Here is a 17500-nt window from a genome sequence, read left to right on the forward strand (position 1 = left end):
AATAAGAAATAATAAAGATAAGAATATGAACATAAAGTAAATGACAGTAGAATAGAATCAACATGTTAACATTTATTATAATACAGGAAGACACAATTTATAGTCCAATATTTACACCTGTTTTGTTTTGTAGAAGGGGGGATTGTTTAAATTGTACAGTATTTACAAATCATAATAAGAGATTGGTAGCAGCAGGTGTGTGTGTAGCATGAATGTGTGTGTATGAGTGTGTGTATGAGTGTATACATGACTGTTAAGGCTCGTAGAATCATAGCAGGTGGTCAGTCCTGTTCAAGTGTTCAGCAGTCTGATGGCTTGTAGATAGAAACTGTCTCTGAGTCTGCCCGACAGTAAGGGAGTAAACAGCTGGTGTCTGGGGTGTGTGGGGTCCTTGATGGTGCTGCAGGCCTTCCTCAAGCACCGGTTCCAGTAGATGCATAGCTGAATAACTAACGAAGACCGATGGCTTCCTCCGATGGCTTCCTGCGGTCTTCCTCTCTATCGGAGGAGGACCGCAGGCTGGGGTTTCTCCACTGATGCCAGCGTAGTGTTCTACTACTCCCCGGCCAGGTAGTCGGCCACGTTGTGTCCAGCACGGTTTTATTACAGCATGGTGTACATGGGGTTATGTAAGTACAGCCTGTATTCAGTACACAGATAGGTGTTTGAGACTGGTGGTGCTGGCGGTAAAGCTAAGCGGTGTAACCATGGTAACCGGGCGTTTCTGTTCCTTCCAGGTCTATAACTTAAACAGAGACAGCCAGAGTGAAGGCAGTAAGTGACTCATTGGTATTCATTACGTTTACTCTACCATCTGTCCAGATCAATGCTCACTGATAATTGATGGGATTCATTTTCTTCTTTACCTCTGTTTCTCCCTCTCTTTTTTTCTCTATACCTCCCTTCCCTCCCTCCCTCTCTCCCTCTTCCCCCCCTCCCTTCCTCTCTCTCCATGTCACAGTGGTCCAGCTGGATGTGGTTGGCTTCAACGTTGTGAAGAAGTTCATCTATGCTGTGGAGACCAGAGGTATTGAACTAAGGCTTGGCTGCTTCCAGCCCACACAGTAGTACGCTCTAATCCTACTGTACTGTCAATCTGGTGTCACTGGGCAGTGTGACTCTTACTATAAGATCTTTATATACAGTGCTTTCGGAAAGTATTCAGACCCCTTGACTTTTTCCACATTTTATTACGTTACAGCCTCATTCTAAAATTGAGACAAATATTGTTTCCCCTTATCAATCTACACACAATATCCCATTCTGACAAAGATAAAACTGTTTTTTAGAAATGTTAGTTAATCTATTCAAAATAAAAAACTGAAATATCACATTTACATAAGTATTCAGACCCTTTGCTCAGTACTTTATTGAAGAACCTTTGGCACCGATTACAGCCTCGAGTCTTCTTGGCTATGATTCTCCTGCTCTGTCAGGTTGGATGGGGAGCGTTGCTGCACAGCTATTTTCAGGTCTCTCCAGAGATGATCGATCGGGTTTAAGTCCGGACTCTGGCTGGGCCACTCAAGGACATTCAGAGACTTGTCCCGAAGCCACCCCTGTGTTGTCTTGGCTGTGTGCTTAGGGTCGCTGTCCTGTTGGAAGATGAACCTTCACCCCATTCTGAGGTCCTGAGCTCTCTGAGCAGGTTTTCATCAAGGATCTCTCTGTACTTTGCTCTGTTCATCCTGACTAGTCTCCCAGTCCCTGCCGCTGAAAAACATCCCAACAGCATGATGCTGCCACCACCATGCTTCACCGTAGGGATGGTGCCAGGTTTCCTCCAGACGTGACGCTTGGCATTCAGGCCAAAGAGTTCAATCTTGGTTTCATCAGACCAGAGAATCTTGTTTCTCATGGTCTGAGAGTCCTTTAGGTGTCTTTTGGCAAACTCCAAGTGGGCTGTCATGTGCCTTTTACTGAGGAGGGGCTTCTGTCTGGACACTCTGCCATAAATGTCTGATTGGTGGAGTGCTGCAGAGATGGTTGTCCTTCTGGAAGGTTCTCCCATCTCCACAGAGGAACTCTAGAGCTCTGTCAGAGTGACCATCAGGTTCTTGGTCACCTCCCTGACCAAGGCCCTTCTCCCCCAATTGCTCAGTTTAGCCGGGCGGCCAGCTCTACTAAGAGTCTTGGTGGTTCCAAACTTCTTCCATTTAAGAATGATGGAGGCCGCTGTGTTCTTGGGGACCTTCAATGCTTCAACACAATCCTGTCTGGCCTCTACAGACAATTGTCCTTATGGGGTATTGTGTACAGATTTTCTGTATCTCTGTTCTGTTCCCTCCCACAGGCATCGATGAGCAGGGTCTGTACAGGATTGTTGGGGTGAACTCCAGAGTACAGAAACTACTGGGTCTTGCCATGGGTAAGACAGAGATATCTTGGAGTAGAGAGAGAAAGAGAGAGAGAGAGAGGGAGAGAGTATGAGAGAAAGAGAGCGAGAGAGAGACAGAGAGAAAGCCAGAGAGAGAGCGATAGACAGAGAGAGAACAAAGAGGGAGAGAGTGGGAGAGAAAGAGAGAGAAAGAGAGCGATAGACAGAGAGAGAGGGAGAAAGTGCGAGAGAAAGAGAGAGGGAGAGAGAGCAAGAGAGAGAGCGAGAGAAACAGAGAGAGACAGCGATAGACAGAGAGAGAGCAAGAGACAGAGAGAGAGGGAGAGAGTGCGAGAGAAAGAGAGAGGGAGAGAGAGCAAGAGAGAGAGCGAGAGAGACAGAGAGAGACAGAGAATGACAGAGAGAGAGCGATAGACAGAGAGAGAGGAAGAGAGTGCGAGAGTGCGAGAGAGAGAGGGACAGTATCTGACAGACCAATCAGCCTGCACATGTCCTCTACTGTATGCTTATTGTTATTGTTGAATGTATGGTTATTTGACCCTTGGTTATTGTTGTTACTGTTGTCCCGTTGACCATTTTGATTCTCATTTTTCTTTTCATATTGTAAATATCCAAAATAAGCTTTGGCAATATGTACATTGTTACGTCATGCCAATAAAGCAAATTGAATTGAATTGAATTGAATTGAAAGCGAGAGAGAGACAGAGAGAAAGACAGAGAGAGAGAGAGAGCGATAGACAGAGAGAGAGAGAGAGAGAGAGAGAGAGAGAGAGAGAGAGAGAGAGAGAGAGAGAGAGAGAGAGAGAGAGAGAGAGAGAAAGTGACCAGATTGAACAAATCCAAAGAGGTATATATTTGGGGAAAGATTGAAGTGAATGTATTTCATATTTATGCAGTAGTTTTGTTTACACAACCTCCACTCACACACACACCTGTCTTATTCTGATAGCTGAAACTTCTGCCTGTAAGGGGAGATTATACTGTAGCAGAAAACCAACCTCTAGGTTTATGTGACTAGCTATGGGGAATAGCTAGATCATTTATGAAACTACAAAAATAATGCAAAAGGAGTTCATTTACTGTAGATATACTAGCTCTGAGACTGACAGACAGAGACATGGAGGAGGAGATACTGTAGCTCTGAGACTGACAGACAGAGACATGGAGGAGGAGATACTGTAGCTCTGAGACTGACAGACAGAGACATGGAGGAGATACTGTAGCTCTGAGACTGACAGACAGAGACTATGGAGGAGATACTGTAGCTCTGAGACTGACAGACAGAGACATGGAGGAGGAGATACTGTAGCTCTGAGACTGACAGACAGAGACATGGAGGAGGAGATACTGTAGCTCTGAGACTGACAGACAGAGACATGGAGGAGGAGATACTGTAGCTCTGAGACTGACAGACAGAGACATAGAGGAGGAGATACTGTAGCTCTGAGACTGACAGACAGAGACATGGAGGAGGAGATACTGTAGCTCTGAGACTGACAGACAGAGACATGGAGGAGATACTGTAGCTCTGAGACTGACAGACAGAGACATGGAGGAGATACTGTAGCTCTGAGACTGACAGACAGAGACATGGGGAGGAGATACTGTAGCTCTGAGACTGACAGACAGAGACATAGAGGAGGAGATACTGTAGCTCTGAGACTGACAGACAGAGACATGGAGGAGGAGATACTGTAGCTCTGAGACTGACAGACAGAGACATAGAGGAGGAGATACTGTAGCTCTGAGACTGACAGACAGAGACATGGAGGAGGAGATACTGTAGCTCTGAGACTGACAGACAGAGACATAGAGGAGGAGATACTGTAGCTCTGAGACTGACAGACAGAGACATAGAGGAGGAGATACTGTAGCTCTGAGACTGACAGACAGAGACATAGAGGAGGAGATACTGTAGCTCTGAGACTGACAGACAGAGACATGGAGGAGGAGATACTGTAGCTCTGAGACTGACAGACAGAGACATGGAGGAGATACTGTAGCTCTGAGACTGACAGACAGAGATATGGAGGAGATACTGTAGCTCTGAGACTGACAGACAGAGACATGGAGGAGATACTGTAGCTCTGAGACTGACAGACAGAGACATGGAGGAGGAGATACTGTAGCTCTGAGACTGACAGACAGAGACAAGGAGGAGGAGATACTGTAGCTCTGAGACTGACAGACAGAGACATGGAGGAGGAGATACTGTAGCTCTGAGACTGACAGACAGAGACATAGAGGAGGAGATACTGTAGCTCTGAGACTGACAGACAGAGACATAGAGGAGGAGATACTGTAGCTCTGAGACTGACAGACAGAGACATAGAGGAGGAGATACTGTAGCTCTGAGACTGACAGACAGACACATAGAGGAGGAGATACTGTAGCTCTGAGACTGACAGACAGACACATAGAGGAGGAGATACTGTAGCTCTGAGACTGACAGACAGAGACATGGAGGAGATACTGTAGCTCTGAGACTGACAGACAGAGACATGGAGGAGATACTGTAGCTCTGAGACTGACAGACAGAGATATGGAGGAGATACTGTAGCTCTGAGACTGACAGACAGAGACATGGAGGAGGAGATACTGTAGCTCTGAGACGGACAGACAGAGACATAGAGGAGGAGATACTGTAGCTCTGAGACTGACAGACAGAGACATAGAGGAGGAGATACTGTAGCTCTGAGACTGACAGACAGAGACATGGAGGAGATACTGTAGCTCTGAGACTGACAGACAGAGACATAGAGGAGGAGATACTGTAGCTCTGAGACTGACAGACAGAGACATGGAGGAGGAGATACTGTAGCTCTGTGACTGACAGACAGAGACATGGAGGAGGAGATACTGTAGCTCTGAGACTGACAGACAGAGACATGGAGGAGATACTGTAGCTCTGAGACTGACAGACAGAGACATAGAGGAGGAGATACTGTAGCACTGAGACTGACAGACAGAGACATGGAGGAGATACTGTAGCTCTGAGACTGACAGACAGAGATATGGAGGAGATACTGTAGCTCTGAGACGGACAGACAGAGACATAGAGGAGGAGATACTGTAGCTCTGAGACTGACAGACAGAGACATAGAGGAGGAGATACTGTAGCTCTGAGACTGACAGACAGAGACATAGAGGAGGAGATACTGTAGCTCTGAGACTGACAGACAGAGACATAGAGGAGGAGATACTGTAGCTCTGAGACTGACAGACAGAGACATGGAGGAGGAGATACTGTAGCTCTGAGACTGACAGACAGAGACATGGAGGAGATACTGTAGCTCTGAGACTGACAGACAGAGACATGGAGGAGGAGATACTGTAGCTCTGAGACTGACAGACAGAGACATGGAGGAGGAGATACTGTAGCTCTGAGACTGACAGACAGAGACATGGAGGAGGAGATACTGTAGCTCTGAGACTGACAGACAGAGACATGGAGGAGGAGATACTGTAGCTCTGAGACTGACAGACAGAGACATAGAGGAGGAGATACTGTAGCTCTGAGACTGACAGACAGAGACATAGAGGAGGAGATACTGTAGCTCTGAGACTGACAGACAGAGACATAGAGGAGGAGATACTGTAGCTCTGAGACTGACAGACAGACACATAGAGGAGGAGATACTGTAGCTCTGAGACTGACAGACAGACACATAGAGGAGGAGATACTGTAGCTCTGAGACTGACAGACAGAGACATGGAGGAGATACTGTAGCTCTGAGACTGACAGACAGAGACATAGAGGAGGAGATACTGTAGCTCTGAGACTGACAGACAGAGACATGGAGGAGGAGATACTGTAGCTCTGTGACTGACAGACAGAGACATGGAGGAGGAGATACTGTAGCTCTGAGACTGACAGACAGAGACATGGAGGAGATACTGTAGCTCTGAGACTGACAGACAGAGACATGGAGGAGATACTGTAGCTCTGAGACTGACAGACAGAGACATAGAGGAGGAGATACTGTAGCTCTGAGACTGACAGACAGAGACATAGAGGAGGAGATACTGTAGCTCTGAGACTGACAGACAGAGACATGGAGGAGGAGATACTGTAGCTCTGAGACTGACAGACAGAGTCATGGAGGAGGAGATACTGTAGCTCTGAGACTGACAGACAGAGACATGGAGGAGATACTGTAGCTCTGAGACTGACAGACAGAGATATGGAGGAGGAGATACTGTAGCTCTGAGACTGACAGACAGAGACATGGAGGAGATACTGTAGCTCTGAGACTGACAGACAGAGACATGGAGGAGATACTGTAGCTCTGAGACTGACAGACAGAGACATGGAGGAGATACTGTAGCTCTGAGACTGACAGACAGAGACATGGAGGAGGAGATACTGTAGCTCTGAGACTGACAGACAGAGACATGGAGGAGATACTGTAGCTCTGAGACTGACAGACAGAGACATGGAGGAGATACTGTAGCTCTGAGACTGACAGACAGAGACATAGAGGAGGAGATACTGTAGCTCTGAGACTGACAGACAGAGACATGTAGGAGGAGATACTGTAGCTCTGAGACTGACAGACAGAGACATGGAGGAGATACTGTAGCTCTGAGACTGACAGACAGAGACATGGAGGAGATACTGTAGCTCTGAGACTGACAGACAGAGTCATGGAGGAGGAGATACTGTAGCTCTGAGACTGACAGACAGAGACATGGAGGAGATACTGTAGCTCTGAGACTGACAGACAGAGACATGGAGGAGATACTGTAGCTCTGAGACTGACAGACAGAGACATGGAGGAGGAGATACTGTAGCTCTGAGACTGACAGACAGAGACATGGAGGAGGAGATACTGTAGCTCTGAGACTGACAGACAGAGACATAGAGGAGGAGATACTGTAGCTCTGAGACTGACAGACAGAGACATAGAGGAGGAGATACTGTAGCTCTGAGACTGACAGACAGAGACATAGAGGAGGAGATACTGTAGCTCTGAGACTGACAGACAGAGACATAGAGGAGGAGATACTGTAGCTCTGAGACTGACAGACAGAGACATAGAGGAGGAGATACTGTAGCTCTGAGACTGACAGACAGAGACATGTAGGAGGAGATACTGTAGCTCTGAGACTGACAGACAGAGACATGGAGGAGATACTGTAGCTCTGTGACTGACAGACAGAGACATGGAGGAGGAGATACTGTAGCTCTGAGACTGACAGACAGAGACATGGAGGAGATACTGTAGCTCTGAGACTGACACACAGAGACATAGAGGAGGAGATACTGTAGCTCTGAGACTGACAGACAGAGACATAGAGGAGGAGATACTGTAGCTCTGAGACTGACAGACAGAGACATGGAGGAGGAGATACTGTAGCTCTGAGACTGACAGACAGAGACATGGAGGAGATACTGTAGCTCTGAGACTGACAGACAGAGACATAGAGGAGGAGATACTGTAGCTCTGAGACTGACAGACAGAGACATAGAGGAGGAGATACTGTAGCTCTGAGACTGACAGACAGAGACATGGAGGAGGAGATACTGTAGCTCTGAGACTGACAGACAGAGACATGGGAGGAGATACTGTAGCTCTGAGACTGACAGACAGAGACATGAGGAGGAGATACTGTAGCTCTGAGACTGACAGACAGAGACATGGAGGAGGAGATACTGTAGCTCTGAGACTGACAGACAGAGACATGGAGGAGATACTGTAGCTCTGAGACTGACAGACAGAGACATGGAGGAGGAGATACTGTAGCTCTGAGACTGACAGACAGAGACATGGAGGAGATACTGTAGCTCTGAGACTGACAGACAGAGACATGGAGGAGATACTGTAGCTCTGAGACTGACAGACAGAGCATGGAGGAGGAGATACTGTAGCTCTGAGACTGACAGACAGAGACATGGAGGAGATACTGTAGCTCTGAGACTGACAGACAGAGACATGGAGGAGGAGATACTGTAGCTCTGAGACTGACAGACAGAGACATGGAGGAGATACTGTAGCTCTGAGACTGACAGACAGAGACATAGAGGAGGAGATACTGTAGCTCTGAGACTGACAGACAGAGACATGGAGGAGGAGATACTGTAGCTCTGAGACTGACAGACAGAGACATGGAGGAGGAGATACTGTAGCTCTGAGACTGGCAGACAGAGTCATGAGGAGGAGATACTGTAGCTCTGAGACTGACAGACAGAGACATACTGTAGCTCTGAGACTGACAGACAGAGACATGGAGGAGATACTGTAGCTCTGAGACTGACAGACAGAGACATGGAGGAGGAGATACTGTAGCTCTGAGACTGACAGACAGAGACATGGAGGAGATACTGTAGCTCTGAGACTGACAGACAGAGACATGGAGGAGATACTGTAGCTCTGAGACTGACAGACAGAGACATGGAGGAGGAGATACTGTAGCTCTGAGACTGACAGACAGAGACATGGAGGAGGAGATACTGTAGCTCTGAGACTGACAGACAGAGACATAGAGGAGGAGATACTGTAGCTCTGAGACTGACAGACAGAGACATGGAGGAGGAGATACTGTAGCTCTGAGACTGACAGACAGAGACATGGAGGAGATACTGTAGCTCTGAGACTGACAGACAGAGACATGGAGGAGATACTGTAGCTCTGAGACTGACAGACAGAGACATGGAGGAGGAGATACTGTAGCTCTGAGACTGACAGACAGAGACATAGAGGAGGAGATACTGTAGCTCTGAGACTGACAGACAGAGACATAGAGGAGGAGATACTGTAGCTCTGAGACTGACAGACACACACATAGAGGAGGAGATACTGTAGCTCTGAGACTGACAGACAGACACATAGAGGAGGAGATACTGTAGCTCTGAGACTGACAGACAGAGACATGGAGGAGGAGATACTGTAGCTCTGAGACTGACAGACAGAGACATGGAGGAGGAGATACTGTAGCTCTGAGACTGACAGACAGAGACATGGAGGAGATACTGTAGCTCTGAGACTGACAGACAGAGACATGGAGGAGGAGATACTGTAGCTCTGAGACTGACAGACAGAGACATGGAGGAGGAGATACTGTAGCTCTGAGACTGACAGACAGAGACATGAGGAGGAGATACTGTAGCTCTGAGACTGACAGACAGAGACATGGAGGAGGAGATACTGTAGCTCTGAGACTGACAGACAGAGACATGAGGAGGAGATACTGTAGCTCTGAGACTGACAGACAGAGACATGGAGGAGATACTGTAGCTCTGAGACTGACAGACAGAGACATGGAGGAGATACTGTAGCTCTGAGACTGACAGACAGAGACATGGAGGAGGAGATACTGTAGCTCTGAGACTGACAGACAGAGACATGGAGGAGATACTGTAGCTCTGAGACTGACAGACAGAGACATGGAGGAGGAGATACTGTAGCTCTGAGACTGACAGACAGAGACATGGAGGAGATACTGTAGCTCTGAGACTGACAGACAGAGACATGGAGGAGATACTGTAGCTCTGAGACTGACAGACAGAGACATGGAGGAGGAGATACTGTAGCTCTGAGTGACAGACAGAGACATGGAGGAGGAGATACTGTAGCTCTGAGACTGACAGACAGAGACATAGAGGAGGAGATACTGTAGCTCTGAGACTGACAGACAGAGACATGTAGGAGGAGATACTGTAGCTCTGAGACTGACAGACAGAGACATGGAGGAGATACTGTAGCTCTGAGACTGACAGACAGAGACATAGAGGAGGAGATACTGTAGCTCTGAGACTGACAGACAGAGACATAGAGGAGGAGATACTGTAGCTCTGAGACTGACAGACAGAGACATGGAGGAGGAGATACTGTAGCTCTGAGACTGACAGACAGAGACATGGAGGAGGAGATACTGTAGCTCTGAGACTGACAGACAGAGACATAGAGGAGGAGATACTGTAGCTCTGAGACTGACAGACAGAGACATGGAGGAGGAGATACTGTAGCTCTGAGACTGACAGACAGAGACATGAGGAGGAGATACTGTAGCTCTGAGACTGACAGACAGAGACATAGAGGAGGAGATACTGTAGCTCTGAGACTGACAGACAGAGACATAGAGGAGGAGATACTGTAGCTCTGAGACTGACAGACAGAGACATAGAGGAGGAGATACTGTAGCTCTGAGACTGACAGACAGAGACATAGAGGAGGAGATACTGTAGCTCTGAGACTGACAGACAGAGACATGGAGGAGGAGATACTGTAGCTCTGAGACTGACAGACAGAGACATGAGGAGGAGATACTGTAGCTCTGAGACTGACAGACAGAGACATGGAGGAGGAGATACTGTAGCTCTGAGACTGACAGACAGAGACATGGAGGAGATACTGTAGCTCTGAGACTGACAGACAGAGACATGGAGGAGGAGATACTGTAGCTCTGAGACTGACAGACAGAGACATGGAGGAGATACTGTAGCTCTGAGACTGACAGACAGAGACATGGAGGAGGAGATACTGTAGCTCTGAGACTGACAGACAGAGACATGGAGGAGATACTGTAGCTCTGAGACTGACAGACAGAGACATAGAGGAGGAGATACTGTAGCTCTGAGACTGACAGACAGAGACATAGAGGAGGAGATACTGTAGCTCTGAGACTGACAGACAGAGACATGGAGGAGGAGATACTGTAGCTCTGAGACTGACAGACAGAGACATGGAGGAGGAGATACTGTAGCTCTGAGACTGACAGACAGAGACATGGAGGAGATACTGTAGCTCTGAGACTGACAGACAGAGACATGGAGGAGGAGATACTGTAGCTCTGAGACTGACAGACAGAGACATGGAGGAGATACTGTAGCTCTGAGACTGACAGACAGAGACATGGAGGAGATACTGTAGCTCTGAGACTGACAGACAGAGACATGGAGGAGATACTGTAGCTCTGAGACTGACAGACAGAGACATGGAGGAGGAGATACTGTAGCTCTGAGACTGACAGACAGAGACATGGAGGAGATACTGTAGCTCTGAGACTGACAGACAGAGACATGGAGGAGATACTGTAGCTCTGAGACTGACAGACAGAGACATGGAGGAGGAGATACTGTAGCTCTGAGACTGACAGACAGAGACATGGAGGAGATACTGTAGCTCTGAGACTGACAGACAGAGACATGGAGGAGATACTGTAGCTCTGAGACTGACAGACAGAGACATGGAGGAGGAGATACTGTAGCTCTGAGTGACAGACAGAGACATGGAGGAGGAGATACTGTAGCTCTGAGACTGACAGACAGAGACATAGAGGAGGAGATACTGTAGCTCTGAGACTGACAGACAGAGACATGTAGGAGGAGATACTGTAGCTCTGAGACTGACAGACAGAGACATGGAGGAGATACTGTAGCTCTGAGACTGACAGACAGAGACATGGAGGAGATACTGTAGCTCTGAGACTGACAGACAGAGTCATGGAGGAGGAGATACTGTAGCTCTGAGACTGACAGACAGAGACATGGAGGAGATACTGTAGCTCTGAGACTGACAGACAGAGACATGGAGGAGATACTGTAGCTCTGAGACTGACAGACAGAGACATGGAGGAGGAGATACTGTAGCTCTGAGACTGACAGACAGAGACATGGAGGAGGAGATACTGTAGCTCTGAGACTGACAGACAGAGACATAGAGGAGGAGATACTGTAGCTCTGAGACTGACAGACAGAGACATAGAGGAGGAGATACTGTAGCTCTGAGACTGACAGACAACACATGAGGAGGAGATACTGTAGCTCTGAGACTGACAGACAGAGACATGGAGGAGATACTGTAGCTCTGAGACTGACAGACAGAGACATGGAGGAGATACTGTAGCTCTGAGACTGACAGACAGAGACATGGAGGAGGAGATACTGTAGCTCTGTGACTGACAGACAGAGACATGGAGGAGGAGATACTGTAGCTCTGAGACTGACAGACAGAGACATGGAGGAGATACTGTAGCTCTGAGACTGACACACAGAGACATAGAGGAGGAGATACTGTAGCTCTGAGACTGACAGACAGAGACATAGAGGAGGAGATACTGTAGCTCTGAGACTGACAGACAGAGACATGGAGGAGGAGATACTGTAGCTCTGAGACTGACAGACAGAGACATGGAGGAGATACTGTAGCTCTGAGACTGACAGACAGAGACATAGAGGAGGAGATACTGTAGCTCTGAGACTGACAGACAGAGACATAGAGGAGGAGATACTGTAGCTCTGAGACTGACAGACAGAGACATGGAGGAGGAGATACTGTAGCTCTGAGACTGACAGACAGAGACATGGAGGAGATACTGTAGCTCTGAGACTGACAGACAGAGACATGGAGGAGGAGATACTGTAGCTCTGAGACTGACAGACAGAGACATGGAGGAGATACTGTAGCTCTGAGACTGACAGACAGAGACATGGAGGAGATACTGTAGCTCTGAGACTGACAGACAGAGACATGGAGGAGATACTGTAGCTCTGAGACTGACAGACAGAGACATGGAGGAGGAGATACTGTAGCTCTGAGACTGACAGACAGAGACATGGAGGAGATACTGTAGCTCTGAGACTGACAGACAGAGACATGGAGGAGGTGATACTGTAGCTCTGAGACTGACAGACAGAGACATGGAGGAGATACTGTAGCTCTGAGACTGACAGACAGAGACATGGAGGAGATACTGTAGCTCTGAGACTGACAGACAGAGACATGGAGGAGGAGATACTGTAGCTCTGAGTGACAGACAGAGACATGGAGGAGGAGATACTGTAGCTCTGAGACTGACAGACAGAGACATAGAGGAGGAGATACTGTAGCTCTGAGACTGACAGACAGAGACATGTAGGAGGAGATACTGTAGCTCTGAGACTGACAGACAGAGACATGGAGGAGATACTGTAGCTCTGAGACTGACAGACAGAGACATGGAGGAGATACTGTAGCTCTGAGACTGACAGACAGAGTCATGGAGGAGGAGATACTGTAGCTCTGAGACTGACAGACAGAGACATGGAGGAGATACTGTAGCTCTGAGACTGACAGACAGAGACATGGAGGAGATACTGTAGCTCTGAGACTGACAGACAGAGACATGGAGGAGGAGATACTGTAGCTCTGAGACTGACAGACAGAGACATGGAGGAGGAGATACTGTAGCTCTGAGACTGACAGACAGAGACATAGAGGAGGAGATACTGTAGCTCTGAGACTGACAGACAGAGACATGGAGGAGGAGATACTGTAGCTCTGAGACTGACAGACAGAGACATGGAGGAGATACTGTAGCTCTGAGACTGACAGACAGAGACATGGAGGAGATACTGTAGCTCTGAGACTGACAGACAGAGACATGGAGGAGGAGATACTGTAGCTCTGAGACTGACAGACAGAGACATAGAGGAGGAGATACTGTAGCTCTGAGACTGACAGACAGAGACATAGAGGAGGAGATACTGTAGCTCTGAGACTGACAGACACACACATAGAGGAGGAGATACTGTAGCTCTGAGACTGACAGACAGAGACATAGAGGAGGAGATACTGTAGCTCTGAGACTGACAGACAGAGACATGGAGGAGATACTGTAGCTCTGAGACTGACAGACAGAGACATAGAGGAGGAGATACTGTAGCTCTGAGACTGACAGACAGAGACATGGAGGAGGAGATACTGTAGCTCTGTGACTGACAGACAGAGACATGGAGGAGGAGATACTGTAGCTCTGAGACTGACAGACAGAGACATGGAGGAGATACTGTAGCTCTGAGACTGACACACAGAGACATAGAGGAGGAGATACTGTAGCTCTGAGACTGACAGACAGAGACATAGAGGAGGAGATACTGTAGCTCTGAGACTGACAGACAGAGACATGGAGGAGGAGATACTGTAGCTCTGAGACTGACAGACAGAGTCATGGAGGAGGAGATACTGTAGCTCTGAGACTGACAGACAGAGACATGGAGGAGATACTGTAGCTCTGAGACTGACAGACAGAGACATGGAGGAGGAGATACTGTAGCTCTGAGACTGACAGACAGAGACATGGAGGAGATACTGTAGCTCTGAGACTGACAGACAGAGACATGGAGGAGATACTGTAGCTCTGAGACTGACAGACAGAGACATGGAGGAGATACTGTAGCTCTGAGACTGACAGACAGAGACATGGAGGAGGAGATACTGTAGCTCTGAGACTGACAGACAGAGACATGGAGGAGATACTGTAGCTCTGAGACTGACAGACAGAGACATGGAGGAGATACTGTAGCTCTGAGACTGACAGACAGAGACATGGAGGAGGAGATACTGTAGCTCTGAGACTGACAGACAGAGACATGGAGGAGATACTGTAGCTCTGAGACTGACAGACAGAGACATGGAGGAGGAGATACTGTAGCTCTGAGACTGACAGACAGAGACATGGAGGAGGAGATACTGTAGCTCTGAGACTGACAGACAGAGACATGGAGGAGGAGATACTGTAGCTCTGAGACTGACAGACAGAGACATAGAGGAGGAGATACTGTAGCTCTGAGACTGACAGACAGAGACATGGAGGAGGAGATACTGTAGCTCTGAGACTGACAGACAGAGACATGGAGGAGATACTGTAGCTCTGAGACTGACAGACAGAGACATGGAGGAGGAGATACTGTAGCTCTGAGACTGACAGACAGAGACATGGAGGAGGAGATACTGTAGCTCTGAGACTGACAGACAGAGACATGGAGGAGGAGATACTGTAGCTCTGAGACTGACAGACAGAGACATGGAGGAGGAGATACTGTAGCTCTGAGACTGACAGACAGAGACATGGAGGAGGAGATACTGTAGCTCTGAGACTGACAGACAGAGACATAGAGGAGGAGATACTGTAGCTCTGAGACTGAGTAATGATGACATCTATCCTCTCCGTGTGACAGATCCTAAAACCTGTGCTGACGTGGAGCTGGACAGTACAGAATGGGAGATCAAGACCATCACCAGTGCAATCAAGTTCTACCTCAGGTACGGTACTGTGAAGTACTACCTCAGGTACGGTACTGTGAAGTACTACCTCAGGTACGGTACTGTGAAGTACTACCTCAGGTACGGTACTGTGAAGTACTACCTCAGGTACGGTACTGTGAAGTACTACCTCAGGTACGGTACTGTGAAGTACTACCTCAGGTACAGGTACTGTGAAGTACTACCTCAGGTACGGTACTGTGAAGTACTACCTCAGGTACGGTACTGTGAAGTACTACCTCAGGTACGGTACTGTGAAGTACTACCTCAGGTACGGTACTGTGAAGTACTACCTCAGGTACGGTACTGTGAAGTACTACCTCAGGTACGGTACTGTGAAGTACTACCTCAGGTACGGTACTGTGAAGTGCTACCTCAGGTACGGTACTGTGAAGTACTACCTCAGGTACGGTACTGTGAAGTGCTACCTCAGGTACGGTACTGTGAAGTGCTACCTCAGGTACGGTACTGTGAAGTACTACCTCAGGTACGGTACTGTGAAGTGCTACCTCAGGTACGGTACTGTGAAGTACTACCTCAGGTACGGTACTGTGAAGTACTACCTCAGGTACGGTACTGTGAAGTACTACCTCAGGTACGGTACTGTGAAGTACTACCTCAGGTACGGTACTGTGAAGTACTACCTCAGGTACGGTACTGTGAAGTACTACCTCAGGTACGGTACTGTGAAGTACTACCTCAGGTACGGTACTGTGAAGTACTACCTCAGGTACGGTACTGTGAAGTACTACCTCAGGTACGGTACTGTGAAGTACTACCTCAGGTACGGTACTGTGAAGTACTACCTCAGGTACGGTACTGTGAAGTACTACCTCAGGTACGGTACTGTGAAGTACTACCTTCAGGTACGGTACTGTGAAGTACTACCTCAGGTACGGTACTGTGAAGTACTACCTCAGGTACGGTACTGTGAAGTACTACCTCAGGTACGGTACTGTGAAGTACTACCTCAGGTACGGTACTGTGAAGTACTACCTCAGGTACGGTACTGTGAAGTACTACCTCAGGTACGGTACTGTGAATCCATTCCCAGGTCCAGTCTTGGAGATGACTGAACACAGTAAAGATACAGCCCTCTGTGGATACTGCAGTGTGGTCAGTATAATAATGCTGCAGAGAGAGAGAGAGAGAGCATGTGGTTGTGTATGGTCACGGCCTGCTGAGTGGAGCTAGAGGCAGAGCAGTGATGTATCTACAGGCAGAGCAGTGATGTATCTACAGCCAGAGCAGTGATGTATCTACAGGCAGAGCAGTGATGTATCTAGAGGCAGAGCAGTGATGTATCTAGAGGCAGAGCAGTGATGTATCTACAGGCAGAGCAGTGATGTATCTAGAGGCAGAGCGGTGATGTATCTACAGGCAGTGCAGTGATGTATCTAGAGGCAGAGCGGTGATGTATCTACAGGCAGAGCAGTGATGTATCTAGAGGCAGAGCAGTGATGTATCTAGAGGCAGAGCAGTGATGTATCTAGAGGCAGAGCAGTGATGTATCTACAGGCAGAGCAGTGATGTATCTAGAGGCAGAGCAGTGATGTATCTAGAGGCAGAGCAGTGATGTATCTACAGGCAGAGCAGTGATGTATCTAGAGGCAGAGCGGTGATGTATCTAGAGGCAGAGCAGTGATGTATCTACAGGCAGAGCGGTGATGTATCTAGAGGCAGAGCAGTGATGTATCTAGAGGCAGACCAGTGATGTATCTAGAGGCAGAGCAGTGATGTATCTACAGGCAGAGCAGTGATGTATCTAGAGGCAGAGCAGTGATGTATCTACAGGCAGAGCAGTGATGTATCTAGAGGCAGAGCAGTGATGTATCTACAGGCAGAGCAGTGATGTATCTACAGGCAGAGCAGTGATGTATCTAGAGGCAGACCAGTGACTAGCTGTGCTCACTCACCTGAATGACCTGGGGCCTGTACATCCAGCCCAGTCAGGCCCCCCATTCACACAACCAGCCAGGGCCCATTGATATCTCTGGGAGTAATTCATCTGCCCCCCACTGTGCCTCCGGCCTAAACACCGCAGGGCTCGCTACAGAGCCATAGGGCTCACCCAGGCTGGGTCTCAGAGCCAGCAAGAGGAGAGAGGAATGGGAGAGAGCCGGGGGAGTGGAGACGG

At 48.3% G+C, this 17500-nt stretch overlaps 1 protein-coding gene across 1 annotated transcript in view; it reads left to right on the forward strand.

Annotated features, from left to right (window-relative positions):
- The window catches only part of LOC106603859 (rho GTPase-activating protein 26), a 160935-nt gene that overhangs the window by 110765 nt on the left and 32670 nt on the right, over positions 1-17500 (forward strand). Inside the window, exons 12-15 of the mRNA XM_082974755.1 lie at positions 738-774; positions 962-1027; positions 2294-2368; positions 15279-15363. Coding sequence (XP_082830881.1) covers positions 738-774; positions 962-1027; positions 2294-2368; positions 15279-15363 — 263 coding nt within the window. The remainder of the gene's footprint in view (positions 1-737; positions 775-961; positions 1028-2293; positions 2369-15278; positions 15364-17500) is intronic.

The sequence above is a fragment of the Salmo salar genome, chromosome 04 (assembly GCF_965601325.2).
Source record: "Salmo salar chromosome 04, fSalSal1, whole genome shotgun sequence".
In the NCBI taxonomy this organism is placed as follows: domain Eukaryota; kingdom Metazoa; phylum Chordata; class Actinopteri; order Salmoniformes; family Salmonidae; genus Salmo; species Salmo salar.